The sequence below is a fragment of the Bombyx mandarina genome, chromosome 19, assembly GCF_030267445.1.
Source record: "Bombyx mandarina strain Sakado chromosome 19, ASM3026744v2".
In the NCBI taxonomy this organism is placed as follows: Eukaryota; Metazoa; Arthropoda; class Insecta; order Lepidoptera; family Bombycidae; genus Bombyx; species Bombyx mandarina.
Genome location: NC_143225.1, coordinates 10,024,698 through 10,047,643, shown reverse-complemented (window position 1 = coordinate 10,047,643; position 22,946 = coordinate 10,024,698). Strand labels below are relative to the sequence as shown.

Here is a 22,946-nt window from a genome sequence, read left to right as displayed (position 1 = left end):
ATGTTCATAATCTAGAATTATTATTGTTCTTAAAATTCAAATCACTGAATAATGGAAGATTATGGAATGAAAAGTGTAAGTAAAAATTATATTATTACAATTTAAGTCATTTAAACTAATGTACTGTATACAATAAACATTGTAAAATACACATTCAAATAGCTACTAGTGACTGTGAAGATCAATCTATATAGATTAATATAAATTATAAAATCGGAATTTTCCATCTCAAACATTTCATGTTAATCATTGGTGTTGTTTCTAATATGAACATTATCTTTGTGATACAGCATAATTTTATAATTTTTGATGAGCTTTGGTAACAAAGGTCGATGCTGACAGGTGCTTTGTGAAACAATATTTGGATTGTAATTTTTTTAAATTAGAAAATGCAATTAATTTCTAGAAACTAATTTCATCCTAGTGCATAGGTAGAAAAAAATCTAGGACGTGAGTGGGACTAACCTAGGGGGTAATATCAGTCACTGGGCGAGTAAGTGAGCTCTTGGGGCTCTAATCTGAGGATGTTACTAAAACTAACTCTCCGAAGAATCTACTACCGTATCGGAAACTCGATCTACTGAGAAGCTCCAGCAGAAAACTCAATGGGCTCTGTCTGAGGGTTAATTTACTCACCGAAACCTTCGTCACAAGTGGCAGGTTCGACGAAAACACTGACCGGTGCTTGAGGTACCTAAAAGCACCGATGGGGGATGGGGCGGCGAAATGACGTGTTTAGGGCGATGGCTACTGTTTACCGTCCAGTCCGCAGGATCGGGTATGTAGTTACCGGAGGCCACCACAAGAGGGTTGTCGTGTCGCGCCGCTTTCTCGAAATAGCGCACTGATGCCAACTGTAGATACTTACTGATAGAACAAAATTCCAGGTCGCTGTGAAGATCCACGTTTCTCACGAACCATTGTGTTCCGGCGGCTATCGAGCAAAACGGGATTGACTCTCTTGAGGGGTTTAAAGTTAGTATGGTCTGCGTGAGCGAACACTACATAGGTGTGGACCTATGTAAGTTTTGTAGTCAACTTATTAAAAAGGGACAATTTACTTCGCTTGTAATAGATAATATATTGAGTACATACTATGTTGTTTATTTTAAATCTGTTAATAATTATTATCTTATGATTTCTATGGTAAAATGTTATATTTTTAGAAATCAAACATAGAATGAGTGTTTAGGAAACAAAAACCAAGAATCAGCATTCAAATGTCATATATTAAAAATATTTAAATACAAAATAGCACATTTTCATTTTGGGGCGGTGTGGATCCATTGAGGTGCAGACACCAGAAGCTCAATGCGACGAACAGTTATGAGTTCATCATCAATCTCATGTACATTGTAAAACTTCTCCAGTTGCTCTATTGCTTTATCTTCAAGCTAAAAATAATCAGAGTAATAAAAAGTAGAATCAACGAAGTTTCTGATTCATCTGTGGTAACCTAATCTGGATATTCTAACTATACTGAGACCTTAGAACTTATATCTCAAGGTGGGTGGCGCATTTATGTTGTAGATGTCTATGGGCTCCAGTAACCACTTAACACCAGGTGGGATGTGAGCTCATCCACTCATCTAAGCAAAAAAAAAGACATTTAGTAATCAGTCATATAGTATCATGTTAACTTTCCCCAATAACAAATCCATTTTATTTATTTAAATTGATATTATTTGAATTCAATGAAAAAAGAAGTATTATTGATGGAATTAAAAACAAATTATTTTGATAATAGATCTAATAAAATATGAAAATAATGTCACATTCCGTCAATACAAAAATTTTAATTAGTCACATTACCTGTGTTAATGTCAAAGATTTCGTCATAATTCTTGAAGAGTTCTCCTTTTGCTTCTTTTGATCAGTCAATATTTTATCAAATTCCACAGGTTTGAAGTTTGGACTGTTACATGCTATTGGAGTTTCACATAGTTTCCAAGGATTTTTGGGTTTGCTTGTAGGACTGCCAATGTTCAATTTATTAGACAGATAGTCATTCAAACTTGTGTTTGGTTCATTGCCTTGCATTGCTAATTTTTTCCTTTGCTTTTGGGATAGTTTTGGTCCAACATGACTTATAAAAATATTGTTTTGAGGGCTTCTAGCCATTTCTGCAATAGGAGAATCTTTTGGAGAGACGGACATGCGTGACGTGGATGGTTCTACAACAATCATAGCGCTGGAGGAGCTACTTTTAGTCAGCTTTGTGAATGATTCTGTGGGAATCTCATCGAGAATCTCTTTGGCATTACTTATGGCTTTCAATCGAGCTTGGACTACTTTGCTTTGTTTTGTTTGTGATGACGGTACCTCGATCCATTTCTCTTGCTTTTCTTTAGAGCCTTTCTCGTCCTTCTCAATATTGCTGAGAGATAATGTAATATCACCAGTCTCATTTGAAAGGTCAAGTGAAGATACTGAGTTCACCGATTCATATCTCATTCTTTCTTTTTCTCTATCTGTGTACTCTATCTTTTTTGAAGGCTTTTTCTTCTTCGTTAACTCTGCAGTGTCTTGTCTTTTGACATCTTCATCTACGTAATTTAAATCGACTGGGAAGTTTTTAGCGAATTCATCTATAACTTCGTCCGAAGGAGCATTAAAGAATGGCGTTATAACTCTTGAAGACATTATCGGGTTAAATTTACAATAGTAATTCGTGATATCGTCAAGTAATGATTCTTCCACTAGATCGAGACATCTGTTCTCCAAGATGCTGCATAAGTTGAGCGATATGAATTCCATGCAGCACTGTTTTAGTTGGGTCGAGTTGTACGTGTGAGCAAATTGACACAATTCAGCGCAGTTTTTGAGCGTAATCAAATTTGCTAAAGCAATTTCGCACATCTCGCGCAACCTTGTTATGAATAGTTGATCGGCGACAATCAATAAGTTGCAAATAAAATCGATACTGTCACAGTTTTCGACTTCTGGACAAACGTCGGTGTATAGAAAATTGATGACCGGCAATAGAATACTGTGGTTGATTGGAAGGGACACTTTCGATAGCAGCTTGCTCTGAAATGAAATACCATCGTTTTAATCGTTTATAAATTTAATTTTCGCCAGAAAAAATGATAGCAGATAATTAGTTTGTCTTGGTAAAGATATGAGATTAAAGTTACTTCATAATATTTATTATTACAAATACAGTTCTATAACGGCTTTCATATTATGTTCCTAGCTATAAAAAGGCATATTGACACCAGTCTTGCTTTTTTGTCACAAGACAAACTTTTGTGAGTCCGCACGGGTACCACCGCTCTGCCTATTTCTGCCGTGAAGCAGTAATGCGTTTCGGTTTGAAGGGGGGGCGGCCGTTGTAAGTATACTTGAGAGCTTAAAACTTATATCTCAAGGTGGGTGGCGCATTTACGTTATAAATGTCTATGGACTCCAGTAACCACTTAACACCAGATGGGCTGTGAGCTCGTCCACCCATCTGAGCAATAAACAAATTAAAACATGTGTTACAGTTTAAAGATTAAGATAACCATTACTACAATGCATCGGAGACCGACTAATGAGAATATTTATTAAACAAAATTTACCTCAGTCCAAGAATGCATAAACATCCCATTGAAATATTCCAAGCGGGCTGCGAGAACACACTTATGAGCAGAAATTAGCATTCCATCCTTGGAACAGACATTAGTGTCGACCAGTTCTGGGAATGCATCCCGGTCCCAATATAGTGGAGCGTTTTTTATGGACGTCGCATTTTCTCTGAGAAGCACAGCGCCATCTCTGTAACTAAACAAACGTAATTAAGCTTACTAGTGGTCCCGCAGTAGTCGAAATTCGACTATAATTAATTGAAATTTATGGTTCTATTGTCAAATACTTTACTGCTATAATCACAGATTTCGCCAAGACTACACTACGGACAAATTAAATTGTTACGCCGGTAAGAGTAACGCCATCTATCGCCGAATAGTCGAACGAATATCGAAGGACCTAGAAGGGCCCAGAATGCTCGAGAATTACAAAGTCATCTATTGTCAGATAGCGGAAACTACTACTAGAGATGTGTGGAATATTCTCGATAATTCTAGGAATGAGGTATCGGCTATAACAATATTAAAGATAAGCTATAATAACCTATTCTCAATTTGACACAGACTGTAAGCAATAACAAAAATTTTACAGTAAACAAAGAGTATTTATAATGTGTGTGTGTCAAACACGTGGTAGTGTGTGTAATGTTTTTTTATTGATTTATTAATTCATAATTTAAATAAAATATTAGCATTCTGCACTCCTTCTTTATATTCTCTATAAGTGTACGAAATTTCATACACCTTCGTCGGCGCAATTTTCATAAAAAGGGGTACAAAGTTTTTGCTTCACATATTAATATATAGATGATTTTTGTTTTACACGGCTTTCTCCAGGGGCTAACTTTACTTTTTATGAATGAATTACTTGGCAACGATTTATAATAAGTATGTAGTTTAAAAATATCGGATTCATACTAGAACTTATCAAGAAGTTTTTGTAGTCCCTTAACGTGGAGTCTTTTAGCGGCGGCCTGCACCATCCTTACGGGGTCACAGTACAAGTTTTGTCTGGTCGGAGTTTCAGTACTGCGGCGATTACGTGATTTCCTACTCGATTTCTCGTTTTGTTTGCTGTAGACTTCGTACGCTGATATTTCGGACGAGTTCTCTGCAAGTTTTTACAGTAATAAATGTGTGATTTTGTCCAAAGCATCAATGTCTCAAAAAAAATGTATGTTGGACAAATGCTACATGATAAGAAACCGAAATTCCTTTTTTGAAGTGAAACTTTTTTAGGCGCGTTGATAGTAAAGTTTAACTCGCGACAGATTCTTTACGGCTAGAATGAAAAGATACAATTTAGGAAGAGCGAGAGTGAAAAAATAGAGCATCTCGCGAGCCACTCGATCGTGTAGAGGGGAAGGACAAAGCGAGCTAGGTTGTTTCTCTTATACAAATAATTCCCTATTACAAGAGAAATTTGATTTAAGGATGAAAAATTAAGAAAACCACAATACCACACACCGCAAAAGAAGTTTCACTTCTTTCACGTGCACGAAGTTGCACGCGCACCATTATTTTTTTTAAAGTCGCAGAATATATCCGAACCACATCTGTACAGTATCATTAGGTGTGACGTCATAATATAAAACTTAACTCACCGATAACATCTACTTCAATATCAATATCATCCAAATCTTTCTTTCCAATTACATCTTCCTTTTTAATCTTCAAACTGCAAGGGCCCAGTTCCGCAACATCGCATGTCCCGGTGTAAACGTATTTTAATATTCTATCGAAAACATCGGGATGTATATTGTTTAATGCAATTATTGGTTTCTCGTTGTTGTCCGTTAGGTTCTCTTCATACATTTTATATAAGTATTCACTGCTCGTTGCTATAATGTAGATGTGGGCGGGATACAGTTTCGTGCCTACCTGTAATAAATATTTATTTTGTTACTTTTATTGTATAAACATTTTTAAAACAACTGATTGTTAATGCCGAATGTAAAAGAATCATAGTTGAAAACAAAGACTTTGCGGTGAGATTGTATCCTAAATTTGTTTTGATCGCTGTTTCGCTTCGAGTAGTTCCGATTACTAACGGACTGCGTGCCATATCTACAACGCTTTTTAGTCTAGTGTTGTGTTTCCGCTATCTGACAATAGATGGCGTTGTACTTCTCGAGCGTTCGAGACACTACTAGGTCCTTCGATATTCGTTCGACTATTCGGCGATAGATGGCGTTACTCTTACCAGCGTAACAATAAGGACTTACTTTAAACAAAACGTCGTGCAGTAAGTCGTCTACAGCGGCAGTTTCGCGTAGAGACTCCATGTGCTTCGACAAACTCGTCGGCGATAGCTCCGGCCCAGACCTCAAGCCGCATGTGGGTTTGATCTGAAATTAATCGAAGCACAATGAATTTCACATACGATTTTTATTGCATCTCAATGGCTTTGAAACGACGGCCGTATTTTATACATATACAATTGAAAAGCATTTTTAATGGGTTTCGGTTTGAAGGGTGGGGCAGACGTTGTAACTATACTTGAGACCTTAGAACTTATATCTCAAGGTGGGTGGTGGCATTTACGTTGTAGATGTCTATGGGCTCCAGTAACAACTTAACAACCAGGTGGGCTGTAAGATCGTTCACACATTTATGCAGTAAAAAATTTCATAAAAAAAAACTTGAAAGCAGCAAGGGAATGGACGGTACATGAGAGCGACTTAACTTTTATAAAAATATTACCTGTAGACAGGCAAAGTTTAATCCCTCGCCATCGACTGCAATAGAGACGGCACGATATATATTCGGTATTTTCATTATCCTGACAGAAGTACAGTCGCCTTTTTCTAAGAACTTCACAAGGGTGCTCTTGTTGTCTCTTTCCTTCTCTTTCCTGATTGGCTGAGATAGAGCTATGGGCGAGGTCTTACGCGATATGTAGCCGACGAACGCTTCGCCGTGCTTAGTCGTGAAATACAGAGCTTCGTGCGTGAGAACGGCTTGGGTTATGATGGTTTGATGCTGGAGACCAAATACGCATCTGGAAGAACATAACAAAATTGCTTTCAATTTAATATACTTTTTTTTTCTACCTAAGCTGATGATCTTTAGAGGCTATGTCAGCGTAACCGGGCGACTAGGTGAGCTCACGGGGCTCAAATCGGGAGTGTTGCTAACACTGACCCTAGCGAGAGCAGTGCTTCGCAGAATCTATCACCGAATCAGAATCGCGATCCACTGAGATGATCCGGCGAGAAACTTAGTGGGCTGTGTCTGTGGGTTAATTCACTCGTCGAGCCCTTCGTCCGAAGCGACGGGTTCGACGACAACGATGATCGTGCTTGAGGTACCTAAAAGCAGCGTTAATGGATCGGGAGAATCCGTAATGACGTGTTTAGGGCGACGTCGACTGTTTACCATTCGGTCCACAGGATCGTATGTAATAAACTTAATATGCGTTAAACGTATCGATGCTAGAAAACAAGATGGCGACGATGGACATTTATCATTACTGCCCTAGCAAGGATAACAGTGACCTAGATGTATGTATACCTCATTTAAAAAAAACGTATATATTTCGAGAGTAAGCGATATTGGTAAGTTTTAAAATGAGATTACTAACAGCTTAATATGAAGCTTCCATATGGTATACTCAGTTAAAAAAACACTAATTTTGGATATTCATCATTACTGCAGTGGACCCTTTATATGAAATTGTGTTGAAGATCCTCGGGTTGTCTAGAAGAAGTGACTCCAGGTCTAAAGGAAGCAGCTTTTATGTTATAAGTAACGGGCTCTGTTAACTATCAAACTCAGGTACATAACTGGGTTAGTATTATTGGTCTGGCAGAAGATTATTTATGTGTCAGTAAAAAAAGTAAATAACATATTTATTTGAAATTTACTGGTCAGCCTTCAATTCAATCTTTCATGTGAGCAGATATTGTCAATGATATCGATATATCGTCTTTTCGCATTAAAAGTGTACAATTTCCAAAAATATTCGAAATTGAGTTAATATGCGGAATCATTTGGTATCACCAGTATTTTTCTCATAAATACTGTCAAAAGAGCATAGTTTAATTTTTTTTTTACCTATACATTAACTACTATGTATTAACAAAATTAATCCATAATTTTATCTTACTTTAAAAGACAGATAATGTAACTGGTAAAAACTAAAAAATAAATTATGCAAAGATGATTAATATTAAAAATATCATATGTTTAAACCTTTAAAACACTCTCCTGTATCATTTAGTAAGTTTTAAGATTATACAGTTTTAATGCGAGAAGACGATATATTAAGGCATATAAAAAAACTGGGGCACACCTTGTGAGTTGGTTAGTTGTGTCTTGCCAGAGCAGCAATTGTCCAACGTTGGTCAGTAGCAGCACGGTGACTCTCGTGAAGCCGGTTTGGTTGCTCATCCGCGCTTCTACGCACACCTGACGCAGGTTTATTTGTCTGAAAATTATCTGATCTGATTAATATGAAAACTAATATTATCTATTTTAATACGCTTTTATTAGCTTCAGAGGTATGTGTGTATGTATGTTTGTAACGGAATCTTTGAACATGATTTTGAACCCCTTCAAAACGTTGGATAACTCGAAATTTGGTAATTAAGGACCGATGTCAATTAAATATATAAAAAAACAATGGAAAAAAAATATTGAAAAATATGAAATGAAAAATAAATAATAGTTTATTTATTTATTTAAGGATTACCGACAGGGTTTACAGTAAGACATAAAATAACATTGACATGTACAGAGCAATTGATAACTGCAACTCTAATTATAGGCAATCACAGCATGCATTACATTAATATATCAATAGAGATTTAACAATACTATTAATAATAATAAAAAGTTAAAAACAAAAGAAAGACAACAAGGACAGTAATACCCGAGTACTCAGACCAAGGCTGAGGCTGAGGTTCAACAACAACTTTTTATAATTTTGTTCTTGAATATTGGAAGGGAATCGCCAAATATGTCAAGGTTTTCAACTTTTCTGACTAGATTATTATAAAGGTTAGTTGGACGAGGAGTAGGTAAGTGCTTGCCTAGATTGGGTCTGCTAAAGCGGGTGCTGAAAAGTTCAATGGTATCAGTAGTTATAAATATTTTAAGAACAGATATGAATAGAAGGGTAATTTTGATAATATCCTGAAAAGCAACCCACGGTTTTTTTACAATAATAATATGATTTTTCTTACACTATTTTTAATTCAAATTTATTAAAATTTATTTTCTATTTTTAGTTGGATGTTCTATAAAAGCGTATTTTGTTAGTTGTTTTAAACTATTATTTATTTATATGACAAACGTGAAACAATAAAGCACAGAGAGAGAGAAAGGCACAAAGTCGGTAATGGACTTAAGAGTTGCTAGGATACCCTAGCATACGCCCCTATCCAGTGCTTATCTTTCAGAATTTAATTTAAAACGAATTTTAAGGAATGTTATCCGGATCTTCAAGGTTCAATTTAGTGCGAAGTTTTTTTTTTTATTGCCCTTGTAGGCAGACGAGCATACGGCCCACTAGATGGTGAGTGGTTACCGTCGCTCATGGACTTCAGCAATGCCAGAGACAGAGCCAAGCCGCTGCCTACCGTTAAGTATTCTCCATGAGTCCCGTTTGAAGGAGGACATGTCATAGCGCTCGGGAAACCCCGTGGAGGGGAGCTCATTCCAAAGCCGGATGGTACGTGACAAAAAATAACTCTGGAAACGCAGTGTGGATGAGCGCAGTGGCTCTAAGTAGTATGGATGAACTCTACTCCGGTACTCTCAAACAATTCCTCAGAGCACTCAACAAATAATGTGCCAAATATCTCGAGATGATGAGGGGAATACAACGGTGGCGAGATAACCAACATGACTAATAAGGCTACCGTCATATTGTTTTAGAAACTTCACGTGAAGCAGTAATGCGTTTCGGTTTGAAGGGTGGGGCAGCCGTTGTAACTATACTTGAGACCTTAGAACTTATATCTCAAGGTGAGTGGCGCATTTACGTTTTAGATGTCTGTGGGCTCCAGTAACCACTTAACAACCAGCTGTGAGCTCGTCCACCCATCTAAGCAATAAAAAAAAATACATAATGTTCTGAGGACTCACTTAATTGCGATTTTTTTGCATATAAACTTGTGCAGTAAGTAAACGTCGCCTCGACTCGTCGTCAACACGGTGGCCGCGTCTCCTGTCTCCACTAACTCCAGTCCGGGTTCGTCTCTATTGTTCATTGATATCATTACCTGCGAACACATTGAGAATTAGAGGCCATTAGGTACAAGTGGCGACATCTATACGTATGTGTATTTTTGACGAATAAGACATGACATCCCTAAATATTTTTTTATTGCTTAAAAGTGTGGACGAGCTTACAATCCACCTGGTGTTAAGTGGGTACCGGAGCCCATATAAATCTACAACGTAAACGCCGCCACCTACTTTGAGATATGAGTTCTAAGGTCTCAGTATAATTACAATGGCTGCCCCACTCTTTAAGCAGAAACGCATTACAGCTTCACGGCAGAAATAGGCAGGAAACAATGCATTGAAATAATCATAAGGAACACATTATTACTGGTGGTAGGAACTCTTGTGAGTCCACGCGGATAGGTACAGCCACCCTGCCTATTTCTGCCGTGAAGCTGTAATGCGTTTCGGTTTGAAGGGTGGGGCAGCTCAGAACTTATATCTCAAGGTGGGTAGCGCATTTACGTTGTAGATGTCTATGTGCTCCAGTAACTACTTAACACCAGGTGGCCTGTGAGCACGTCCAATAAACAAGCAATAAAAAAAATCCATAGGGTGGTCCTCAAAGATTAATGAGATTAGATTCGACATTAGGTCGCATACATGTTGCGGCGGTTCTCGAATCTCGGGTAGGCAACATCCCCGATCCTGCGGACAAAATGGAAAGCAGTCGACATCGCCCCAAACACGTCATTTCGGATCCTCCCGATCCACTAACGTGCTTTTAGGCGCCTCAAGCACCGGTCATCGTTCACGTCGAACTTGCGATTCACTTGCGACGAAGGTCTCGACGAGTAAATTAACCCACAGACACAGCCCACTGAGTTTCTCACCGGAACTTCTCAGTGGGTCGCGTTTCCGATCCGGTGGTAGATTCTGCAAAGCACGGCTCTTGCTAGGGTTCGTGTTAGCAACGTCGTCAGGTTTGAGCCCCGTGAGCTCACCTACTAATTAAGGCTACGCTGATATAGCCTCTCAAGGCTCTCAACTTAGATGGGATAAAAAAAAGGGTAGGCAACTCACTCGTTTAGGCGCTGGTATGTCTCCGTCTTGTTGCGGGTGTCCCAGCTGCCCCAGGTTCGTGCCCCACGTGTACACGGCCCGGCTGTTCCAGACCACGGCGTGGGTCCGGCCGGCGCGGACCCCGAGGGGCGCCGACAGCTTCATGAGGGGCCTCACCGCAGGCAGTTTGATACAAGATGGCGTCTTCGTATTCGATTGACTGACGTTTTCCGTGCCGTCCAAAGTATACTGAATTACCTGCATTGATGATAGTCTAATTGTATCGACTTTTACTCACTGAAGTAGGAAACCTATGGAAATGAAACGTCAACAAAAAATTCGTGCCACTGTGACGTCATCTGGCCACAAAACATGGCGGTTTTAGTGCTGCCCAGAAGATTTTAATGTTAGTAGATTTTATCGATAAACGTTCTTGGCTCATTTTATTTTAAATATTGTTGAGTATGAATGTATTTGTAGAATTTATACTTCAATAGGAAGTAAGTATATTGTTATGTGCAAAGATGATGTGATTTAGATATTATGTGAAATCTAAGACGAGTTCGTGCTTCAAATTTGCCAAGTAAACGATATGACGATTTTTAAAATTTGCTACACTGATATATGGCGTAGTACAGTACCATCTGCCCATTTCTAGCATGCTGAATGTTATCGTATTTTGAGTACGTGTTTTTCTTAGACTATTACAATCTATTTTAATTGTTTTGCTGACTCTAAAGTCCGTAACACACTACCGCAGCGCACCTCAAGGAAGGTACGCCGCACCATTTGAATCACTCTCACTTGAGAGTGATTCAAATTTTAAACTTATCAAGGTACCGCCTGATAAAAAAAACACCTACAGAACATTTATTCGTTAATAAAATTACAAACATTCCTTGTGACTTCCTCTCTAAAATCACTTAATTATTAAATATTTAACGAGTTGACAATAGTGTTATAAAACTATTTTATTTAAATAGTTCCGACGACTTTCTTGAGATCCTATAAAATATGTTTTAATTATTATTTTTGTATGTTTTAAGCATGTTAAAATAAGAAATTTTATATAAGCAATCATATTAAATCGATATCAAAGTCAATAAATAATGTACAACCCAAAACAGACGGCCGAACTGACGTGACAATGACATTTGGCGCGCTAAACATGGCGGATTTTCGGCCTCATTAGACGGAGACGGAGACATTTACGTATATTCATGTTTCATTTTATGTACGCACTGAAATACTGTTATATTGTTTTCCTGCGAGTTAAAGTGGTGAGTAAGAACGAGATAGATATATGTTTATGTATGTGCCTTCAAAATGGGTGCTATTTATATAAGCAATTGTACGTATAGAACAATATGTCGTGTCCCTACTATATAGGTCTATGCTTTTACTTCCCAAACTTATTTTGTCTACTACCCACTTTGAGACTAAATTATTTTTTAACACCTCCATTTTTTCACCTACTCAAAAACCACTATAGCGAGAGCTCAGTCGGTGTCTAAGAGTCCTAAATGAAATTACAAATTGCCTCCCAAGACTCTACACAACGACCCCGTTTTTTTTCTGGGTCTCTTACTTTTCTATTTAATGTATCGCACTGTTTATTTGTTTTTGGTGTACAATAAAGAATACTCTCTCTCTCTCTCTCTCTCTCTTTCTTACCGCCCTTTAGGCCTACAGCGCCCACAAGGGGGCGTTATCGCCCACTTTGGGAGAGGCTGTACTAGAGGAACACACTATATATACATATGTACATATTACACATGGAATCATTTTTTTGTTTGTTTTGTATTCGCTAGTAGTGGACATAATTAAAAATACGAATACAGTTTAATTTACTTTACAATACCTTAGTCGCTGTGATCACGAAAACTGTATATCGACGCTTGAAAGGCAAACGTGACTAAGCGACAATGCGTAAACTTTACAGTAGACTAATTTAAAGTTGAAATACCTGAAAAAAAATCTATTTTAACGAATCTAGCTGTAGGATTGAAATAATTTTAATAGACCTAGAAATATTTTTTTTTTTGCGCGTCGAATATGGTTATTGGCTATCATTTATGTAATAAGTAGTTATTGTCGCTTAATCACGTTTGCCTTTTAAGCGTCCATATATACAACTGTATATATACAATTCGAAACGTAAGAAAATAATAAAACAATAATAAAGACGCGAAATTAGACCGTAAAAGTAATTTTAATGGTATAAAAATCACAATACCAAGATCGTAGTTAATTTAAAGTCTTCAGATTACTCACAGCCCCGCCCTCGAGTAGAAGCACAGTTGAGTTCAATGTTATGGCAACACTGACGCACGGCTCCGCTAATTTCAAAGGCGTGGGTCTAAGAGCAGTATAGTGAGGCCCGCCCGCCCTTCCGCACTGTCCACAGCACCAGACTTCATTCCCATTTGGGCCCGACGTTAGCCACACACTGTGAAACTTACCGAGGCAGACCTGGAAAACAGAAATTCTTGGGTTGGGTCGGCAATTTTTGTATACGGATTGCCTCTTTTTTCCGATTTTTTTCTACCTAGGTAGGCAGGTAGGTAGAAAAAGAAGCGGTAGGCAGCGGCTTGGCTCTGCTCCTAGCATTGCTGAAGTCCATGGTCGACGGTAACCACTCACTATCAGGTGGGCCGTATGCTCGTCTGCCTACAAGGGCAATAAAAAAATTTACCTAAGCTGGTAGTCTTAGAGAGCTATCCCAGCGTCACCTCCTCACTGCTGAGGGTCGTGACCATTATAATTCGACATGATTTTACTCCTTGTGATGTCCCGCCAGCGCTTCCGATCATTGGCCGTCCCAGCGTAACCCAGCGTAACCGAGCGAAAAGGTGAGCTCTAGCCTGTGTGCTTAGTGAGAGTTTTTGAGAGAGAGAGACAGCGCCCCTAGCGGTAATCGTAGACAAGCGTTCCGACTACACACAAATTTTAGTTAACTTTTGCGCTATCGAGAACGTTAACAAATTCGCACTAAACACACAGGTGATGTTGCTAATACTAGCCCTAGCAAGAGCAGTGGTTCACAGAATCTACCACCGGATCAAAAACGCGACCAAACTGGGAAGATTCTCTGAGAGCTCAGTGGACTGTCTGTTTGGGTTAATTTCTTCGCCGAACCCTTCGTCGCAAGCGGCGCGTTCGACGAGAACGACGACCGGTGCTTGAGGTACCTAAAAGCATTGTTAGTGGATCGGAAGGATCCGAAATGACGTGTTCGCCTCTCGTGGATGCGCATAATATGTAACAGTGCTTTCGGTAAAGCATATTGAAATAACGTATGCTACTGTTATGGTGTATTGTGTGTTCGCTGAGATAGGTATTACCATCATATTTCTGCTATGAAGCATTCATATTGAATGATAGGTTCGCTTTTATACAATTGACAGCGACTTCACGTGTCGAGATGGGAGATGATAGGTAATACCAAATGGCCATGAGCCCATCTACTTAAAAAATGAATGCACGCTTTAAGCACCTAAAACATTCAATGCTGTAACTTCCCGAACTTAATTTTTATTGCATCAACAAATTCAAGCATACGGGCATCTTAAAAGTATGGATGTTTTTTATTATTATTTTTAAACACTAGTGGCTTTACAAACCGATGAGCTTGTCTTAAGACTTGCAGAATCAACGAGCGTGTCCTTAATTATTTTAATAATACCTATTTTAAAATACAAATATATAATAAATAATTTATATAAATAATTTTCCATTCAGACCTCATACTTATCAGCCCTCACACCCTTCTCTTATAAAGTCTTTTTGGGACGCCCTCTGTATATACAACTTTTAATATTAGTATGTATTTGTAAGATATATAATTATGTAAAAGAGATTATTAATGTTTTATTCCTTTATTTCAAAAAAATCGTTCAGATTTCATTTCACGGAGTAAGAATTCGGTGCAAAAGTGTAAGTCTGAAAGGGATTCGCGGTCGATACTACTCTCATCACTTTCTTTGGCGGCTCCTCAACGAATATCATATTCTCCAACGACGTACGCGACTGGATTACTTGTGTCTCTTCTCTGGGCTTTGGATTCAATACATTCGCGAACCCTGTGGCCATGGCTCCTAGCAACGGTTCCCCTCTTATGATGCAATACGAAAACAGCATTAACACCAAATAGAAAACCGCCAATAAGATCAAGTAAAAAATTATCTTTCCTTTGTTAATTTTAATTGATTTCCTCAGGGCGTGCATACACCCTATCTCCTTGTGGCTATGCTCATCTTCTTCATCTATATTACATTTCTTAGATACAGGCTCTAGGCTCGACGTATTCGCTAGCGTGCAACACTGAACGGGAAACAGCTTGTCCGGATTGTTTTCCCGCCAAATCGATTTAGAAAAATCTCTATAGCTAACTGCACCACAGCACTCGTGGTTAACCATCGTGTAATTCCAAATATAAGTGAAGAAATCGTCTTCTTTGCCGTAGTAAAATCGTATGGAACCTTGCATGTACCTTGCGGTCTTTTCGTTGTTCGTATAGATGTTGTATAACCCTGATATAATGAAGAGCCAGAACCCGACCAATGACAGTACCGAAACTAGAAAGATATACGATTTGATGGCGCATTTAACTTTGCATCCTGCGCCGAGAAGGCCACAGCATGACGTCAGCATCGCAACGACCCCCACCGGCATTAGGATCGTGGTGATCGGTGTTATCCACACTTTTAAATTCATGAATTTAGCTATCGTCCTAACTAACTGACTCTTGGTGACTGTATAATTTACTTCCTCAAAGAATTCAGTGTTAATGGCACACCATGCGCATATTACGAAACCAATGAAAGCCAATATGAAGCACAGGACGTTTGTGAAGCCGAGACACGTCCTAGGCAACCCGACCGTATGCATTTTTCATTTGATCATTTAAATTAATAAACCTATTGGTTAATGAACGATTACAATTGTAATGACATTTGATGAAACTCTTGACATTTGGATATGATTGGCATTACAAAACGTTAAGGATTTATGTAGAAAGTTGAGTCCATGACAAAAAATTTTTTTACGGTAATTTGTAAAATAAGCGAACTTTTATAGTTTATTATATATAAATACACGATTATAATATAACACGTGGAAAAAATTAACACGTTTGCTAAATATCTATCACATACATACTGATAACGTGAATTCGCGATTCATATGCAGGAAAACTAATAAAAAAATAGGAAACTAGGAAGGAAAAATAGGGAACGGAAAACATCGGGATTTCCATTTTCTTAGTTTATAAATTTTTATACATGATTCTAAATCATTTCTAGGGTGTTACAAAATATTAGTCCTTTGCTCTTCTGTATTATTATTCTGTACCAGACAATAACATTTCAGACGGAATAGGTTCGATGTAACTATACTGAGACCTTATAACTTATATCTCAAGGTGGGTGGCGCATTTACGTTGTAGATGTCTATGGGCTTCAGTAACCACTTAACACCAGGTGGACTGTGAGCTCGTCCACCATCTAAGAAAAGAAAAAAAAAGATTCCAGCGGTTCGAAGATAAAATATTTATTTTTTCTTTTAATCAAGTGCCGATGACTGTATGAGATTAAAAATCCCTTTAAGTTAAAACTATAGACAAACATTTAAATATTTTTTTGTGGCTTTTAATACCTATGATTACGTAATTCTATAAAATTTTAGAGTTTCATTTTTATTACATGACGACATTCCTTCATCGTGGAGGTCGTTCATCAACACGTGTTAAGTATTTCCTTAAAAAAATAATCGTAACTGTTCGCGGGATTTGAACACGGGCACCGCTGCATCGTTCCACACGAATACACCGGGCGTCTTATCTTTTAATCCACCATTTCCTTCATACTCTTAATGCGACTCTTTATTTATTAAATTCAAATTAACCAATAAGACGACTTCGAATATAAAATAACGAATCATTTTACCCACCTGTTTAACAGATAAATTATTGCGGCTGAAATACGTGAGTAATTCCGGGGTGTTGCGTTGCTGCTGCGTGCCCGTTCCGAGGGTGTAGTTCGAATTGCTTCCCCACACGTAGACCTCGCTGGGCTGACCGCCTTCGTGTTCGTACATGTAGTGCCGGTCTAGCATGGCGTGCTCTAAGGCCTTGTAGTCATCCTTGTCAACTATATCGGTGTTTAAACCTGTTAAATTCATGAGAAGGATGCTGTTACTGAAGATGAGTCCTAAGCAGTAGGCAGCGGCTTATCTGGGTCCCTAGCTGTAGTCGTCGTGGCCTAAAGGATAAGACCTCCGGTGCATTCGCGTTGACCGATGCACCGGTGTTCGAATCTCAGACGGGTACCAATTTTTCTAATGAAATACGTACTCAACAAATGTTCACGATTTACTTCCACGGTGAAGGAATAACATCGTGTATAAAAATCAAACCCGCAAAATTATAATTTGCATAATTACTGGTGGTAGGACCTCTTGTGAGTCCGCGTGGGTAGGTACCACCACCCTGCCTACTTCTGCCGTGAAGCAGTAATGCGTTTCGCTTAGGACGGGGCAGCCGTTGTAACTATACCTTAGAACTTATATTTCAAGGTGGGTGGCGCATTTACGTTGTAGATGTCTATGGGATCCCGTAACCATTTAACACCAGGTGGGCTCTGAGCTCGTCCAACCATCTAAGCAATAATTAAAAAATGTTCCTTGGAGGGCGGTGACCTCTAACTCGCTCTGCCTAAGGCAATAATAAATAGGTTATTACGATTTGTGTGTCCATGCCTTATCGTTATGAAGTTCTAACCCACAGACACAATACACTAAGATTCTCGCTGGATCTTCTCAGTGGATCGTGATTGCGATTCGGTGTTAGATTCAGCGAAACAACTATCTTGCTAGGACCAGTGTTAGCATAATCTCTGAGGCTGAGCTCCGTGAGCTAACAGTCCGGATTAGGCGGGGTAAAAAAAATACTAAGTTATATTGTTGGTTTCAAGACTAAACTAAACCTTTATCAAATTCAATTGGGAATGTATATTTTAAAGCTTACCAATTTTCATTAAGGATACAGCCGCATGTATTTGACCATAAAATATGCTTTTATGGAGAGGCGTGTAGCCTGACTCGCGATCTCGGGCATTTGCAAAAGCTTCCGAGGAATGCTTGATCAGCCATTCCATTAGTGCAACTCTGCCTCGAGATGCTGCTACGTGAAGAGGCGTTCGCCCCTATAACGAAGTTTGTCTCAGGATTACTTTTACAAACTAAATAACATGAGGAATTTTGATGATTTTATTAGTACCTACATGTGTTGTGCTCAATTAAAATGCATTTATCTTATTAAAGTATCTTTTATCGACAAATAGGTTGTATACGCATGTTGAATTGCGTTACATTTAATTTTCATTCTGAATGAAATGTAAAGTTTAGTTTCGGTTTAATTTTAATAACTAGTATCTGTATGCAGGATTTGTTTATTTTTTTGGACTATGATTGCTTTTTTTCCTACCTAAGCTTGAGAGGCTATTTCAGCGGAACCTTAACTAGTAGTGAGCTCACGGGGCTCAAACTTGACGAAGTTGCTAACACGAACCCTAGCAAGAGCCGTGCTTCGCAGAATCTACCACCGGATCGGAAACGCGACCCACTGAGAAGATCCGGCGAGAAACTCAGTGGGCCTTGTCTGAGGGTTATGGTTGCTTCTTACACAGTCACGCAACAAGAAGACGTGAGGGAAAACAGGCTTTGAATCCTGCAAAAACTCGAGACAAGTCTTGTCTCTGTCTAATTTTAGATAAAGACAATACAGATTTTTTTTCATCTAATTATTAATTAAAAAAAAAAAGGAATGTCGGCATTACCACCGCCTACCGCCCAGCCTATTTTTGCTGAGAAACAGTAATGCGTTCCGGCTTGAAGCCTGGGGCAGCCGTTGCGCTATAGAACTCGTCTCAAGATAGGTGGTCGCATTTACGTTGTCGATGTCAATGGGCTTCGTTACCCACTCAACTGTAGGTGGGGCGTGAGCTTGTTGACTTGTTGAAGCAATAAAAATATATTATAATAAAGTTCGATTACAAATTGTAATGACGAATTTTAATTTCTCTTTTTTGGTTATTCCATATATTGCTTTTTTAAATACGGTTTCCAAAGTTTGAATAGCATTACACATGAAAACACCAGGGGTTAGAGAGAGACTGAATGATACATACCTCTTTATCAAAAGCCTTGACAAAATTCGAGCATGTGGCCTTGATAAAACTAGCAAGGGCTTCATCGCTAATTGATCGCTTTGTAATTGCACTTGTGAGCACCTGGCCGTGGTTGCGAGATTTGCACTTTGATGTGCAATCAACTTCTGCTTTCTGTTTACTCATGTTTAGTGTTTTTATTCCGAAACAAAATCAGATTTAGTTGTATGAAAGCATAAACAAAATCTTATTTAATCATTTAGTGCTGGCCAATTATTTTACTTGGTACTTTTCTTCTATGAAGTTTTATAGACTAGAATACAATAGTATTAATATATTCTGTTGATATGAGAAAATGATTATGATATTCTTTATGCAGGTACTATGTAGAGCGCAGCTCTGAAGTAGCTCCCGAAGGAGCTACTATATTTAAAGTACCTCAGCAGCACATGATGATATCAGAGGCAATCTAAAACAAAAAATTTCAAGTGTAATAAAGAAATGTTTATATTGACGCTTGAAAAGCAAACGTGACTAGATGACAATACATAAACTTTACAGTAGACTAATTTAAAGTTGAAATACCTGAAAAAAATTCTATTTGAACGAATCTAGCTGTAGGATTGAAATGATTTTAATAGACCTAGAAATTTTCTATTTTTGCGGTTCGAATATGGTTATTGCCTATCATTTATGTACAAAGCAGTTATTGTCGCTTAGTCACATTTGCCTTTCAAGCGTCTATATGTATTTTACACATTAAGAATAGGGATAAACGGGCAAAAAAAATAAAGTTTAATATGAGTAAAGGTATTTATTTACACACAACAAGCAAACAAACAAATAGATTAAAAAAATTAACTCTTATTTAAGTTTCTTTTTACATTTACATTATTTTTATATTTTAACAATATTCTTTAATTCATTTATACAAGTTTATTTATCTTTACAAAACTTTCATTTTTAAAGAGTTACAAAGTAATTATGCAGGAGTCTGAACATTTTGGCTAAAACATAATAATTGTGTTTCATTGAAATTTTGATTTCTCATTATACTTCCTTCAATCTTAGAATGAAAATAATAATTAAGAGTCCAATTGCTTGGATCGGTGGACAAGCTCACAGCCCACCTGGATTGAAGTGGTTACTGGAGCCCATAGACATCTACAACGTAAATGCGCCACCCACCTTGAGATATAAGTTCTAAGTTATCCAGTATAGTTACAACGGCTGCCCCAATCTTCAAACCAAAATGCATTGCTGCTTCATGCATGCAGACATAGGCAGGGTGGTGGTACCTACCTGCGCGGACTCACAAGAGGTCCTAATACCAGTAATTACGCAGATTATAATTTTGCGGGTTTGATTTTTATACACGATGTTATTCCTTCACCGTGGAAGTCAATCGTGAACATTTGTTGAGTATGTATTTCATTATAAAAATTGGTACCCGCCTGGGATTCGAACACCGGCGCATCGCTCAACACGAATGCACGAATGCACAGAGTGGCAGATCTTAAATATTAGTAGATATTTGCATTGATTTGTAGCCATTAGATACATATTTTTTTACAATGAAGACAAGCTTGACGATGAGGTGATTATTATTATATTTATTTCTTAAGGCCGACAAAGACCTCTGTGATATTAACTTATATATTTTGGCACGTTTCAGCTGTGTAACTGTCCAAGCCTAGATTTATTTACAAAAGTTTTCGAATGTGCAAGATATTTGCGAGTGTGTCGAATTTGTCAGGGTTAATGAACTCCGATAAGCTAATCGCTATTGAGTAATAAAAAAAAATTTGATAATAATTACATATATCAAATTTCATTCGAAAAGTACCTAGTGAAGGTCATAGCATAGGTGACACCGGTTTTTTTGCAAATTCATAAATTTACGCAATATTTAAGCAGTTATTATGTGCTTAATAATATTGTTGGGCCTAGTTTACAATCTGGTTGTAATACAATTATTTTTGTTTATTTTTTTTTTTATAATATGTTGATATAATAGCACTTACATTTACAAGAAAACAGCTGTTTGATTAAGAGCGAAATGAGACTGAAAGTAATATTCCATTTTTCACGTAAAACACAACATTGAAATGACTTTTCGTAAATGATCACGGTATTATCTTAATAATATAATTGTAATTGCAATGTTTAAAAGTATTTAATTATTTCACAATAAATAAATGAACTACAAAAAGAGTGCTACAGACAAATATTAAGAGCATAATCTATGGTCACAGACCACATTAGGGATGAGCCGGTTCGAAGAAAACCGGAGAAAAACCGGCTTTTGTAGATACCGATAAAAACCGGTTTTTATTTAAGAATATCGGTTTTTAATTACGCTTTATGCCGGCCACTCAACCGTACCGTACTCGGCCGTACAATGTACGAATATTTGCGCGCATGTGAAGAGCCGTCAAACATTCATTCGCAAACTTAGCAGCTGTGCAAATGGGTTCAGTACTCAATTTGCGAACCCGTTTGCGCTTCCTCCTACGCTTATTTACGAATGTCTCACGAATTTCTCCTCCTTTTTAATTCGTCAATAGAACATTGAAAAGAAAAAAGTTTTGAATTCTTTCCCAGACATCATTAACAGCCATGCTGTTTTTATGGGATTTCTTTTGATAAAGATACGCTACACAGTAGACGTCACGATCTATGAAAATAGCGAAACGTCCGTTGCCTTCGCAATCCTGGGCGCAACTGGTCACACGAATGTGTGGGAGACTACGCGAAGGATCGCGGTTCGCACGCTTTGATGTCTGTTAAAAAACCGACACAGCTTCGGAAACCACGAATGCAGCGAAAACTTTGCATAATCATTTGCAAATGTCATCCTACACTTGCGGGTTTGCGTATTCATGCGAATGTGAGTGACTGGTTACATTCACAGTTCCACACCAGTGTTACCAGATCAAATAAGCAAACTACCGTGCTGCTAGATAAAAAACACCGTGTTTCAGACTCAAATTCCCGTGCATTACATTTAAAAACTACAGTGCAATTACCATGTAAAATATAAGAAAAAACTAATTTGAAAAAATACAATAGTATTAAATCAAAAATAAAAAGCTTTTTATTACCTATTGGATAATATGATCATTAAGCCTATATAAAATATAATAATAAGGTTATTAATTTTATGAAGAAAACTCTTCGTTTGCACGTAAATTTGTTTTATTTAATGATTATTTAGCCTTTTTGGAAAAAACTTAAAAATGCCTTAAAAATCGGTTTTCTGAGAAACAAATCGGTAATAAACCGGAGCCAGAAATTGTAATCGGTTCACATTACTAGACCATATGTGTATAAACATGGGTAGTTTCTGGACCGAAGTAGTTCCTGGAACTATGTTCTAATATGGAACTATATCATTCAATCCGAGTTGTCAAAATTAACATGTGCAGACAGTTCCATTCCAAGTGAACTATTATGCAGGAACGAAAATTAGTTAAGAAGGAACTACGAACGCGTTGAACATGACGGACATGCGGACATAATTAGAGCTTATGTACTGCGCGGCGTGGCGCGGCGAGTCCACCCGAAAGAGTCCAAGCCGACACGAGTCTACGTAACGAGATAATGCGAATTATAGTGCGAATATGAGGGAGTGTGATGGAGCGAGTGAATGCAACTGCGTGTGGAGCTCTTTCATATTACATTTTTATGAATAATGAAGTTATGCTCTACGACCTACGTGTTACAGTCGATAGTTGAATAAATAAAAATGTTTTGCTATGAATTTTGACCTTGACCATGCACCATTCTTACGAGCACTTAACCATTTATTAGAAAATCTCAATTCAAAATTAGAGAATTTTAAAACATTCACCACTATCGCTAGTTTTTTTAGCTACATTACGTAATTCGGTTGCATGTAGGCTACTTTACAAAACTACACTACACTACAAATAGGTTCTAGACTTCGCGGAACTGTTTAGTTTATGTTTTCTGGAAC

General features: G+C 37.8%; 2 protein-coding genes across 2 annotated transcripts; both read right to left on the bottom strand.

The window, feature by feature from the left end:
• Positions 1–1,209: 1,209 nt before the first annotated feature.
• On the bottom strand, positions 1,210–21,236 carry LOC114241555 (inhibitor of Bruton tyrosine kinase). Its single transcript, XM_028172447.2, has 15 exons — positions 20,992–21,236; positions 18,989–19,436; positions 17,827–18,004; positions 16,752–16,969; positions 13,077–13,274; positions 10,824–11,060; positions 9,660–9,796; positions 7,864–7,998; positions 6,273–6,570; positions 5,795–5,917; positions 5,174–5,450; positions 4,488–4,680; positions 3,564–3,765; positions 1,813–3,030; positions 1,210–1,394 (listed from the first exon to the last, which is right to left on the bottom strand). Exons 2-15 carry the CDS (start codon positions 19,151–19,153, stop codon positions 1,263–1,265), a joined length of 3,711 nt encoding a protein of 1,236 aa, XP_028028248.2. The 5' UTR covers positions 19,154–19,436; positions 20,992–21,236; the 3' UTR covers positions 1,210–1,262.
• LOC114241641 (uncharacterized) lies at positions 14,506–16,182 on the bottom strand. Its single transcript, XM_028172565.2, has one exon. It carries the CDS (start codon positions 15,690–15,692, stop codon positions 14,706–14,708), a length of 987 nt encoding a protein of 328 aa, XP_028028366.2. The 5' UTR covers positions 15,693–16,182; the 3' UTR covers positions 14,506–14,705.
• Positions 21,237–22,946: the final 1,710 nt, after the last annotated feature.

What these genes read in the sequence shown, in the direction of transcription:
- LOC114241641 (XM_028172565.2), bottom strand. Translation starts at nt 15,692, where the DNA reads ATGCATACGGTCGGGTTGCCTAGGACGTGTCTCGGCTTCACAAACGTC.
- LOC114241555 (XM_028172447.2), bottom strand. Translation starts at nt 19,153, where the DNA reads ATGAGTAAACAGAAAGCAGAAGTTGATTGCACATCAAAGTGCAAATCT. An exon ending in ACATACCAGCGCCTAAACGA is followed by an intron (nt 9,797 to 10,823) that starts GTGAGTTGCCTA and finishes ATGTGTTCGCAG; the next exon opens with GTAATGATATCAATGAACAA. An exon ending in AATCTTTGACATTAACACAG is followed by an intron (nt 1,395 to 1,812) that starts GTAATGTGACTA and finishes GATTATTTTTAG; the next exon opens with CTTGAAGATAAAGCAATAGA.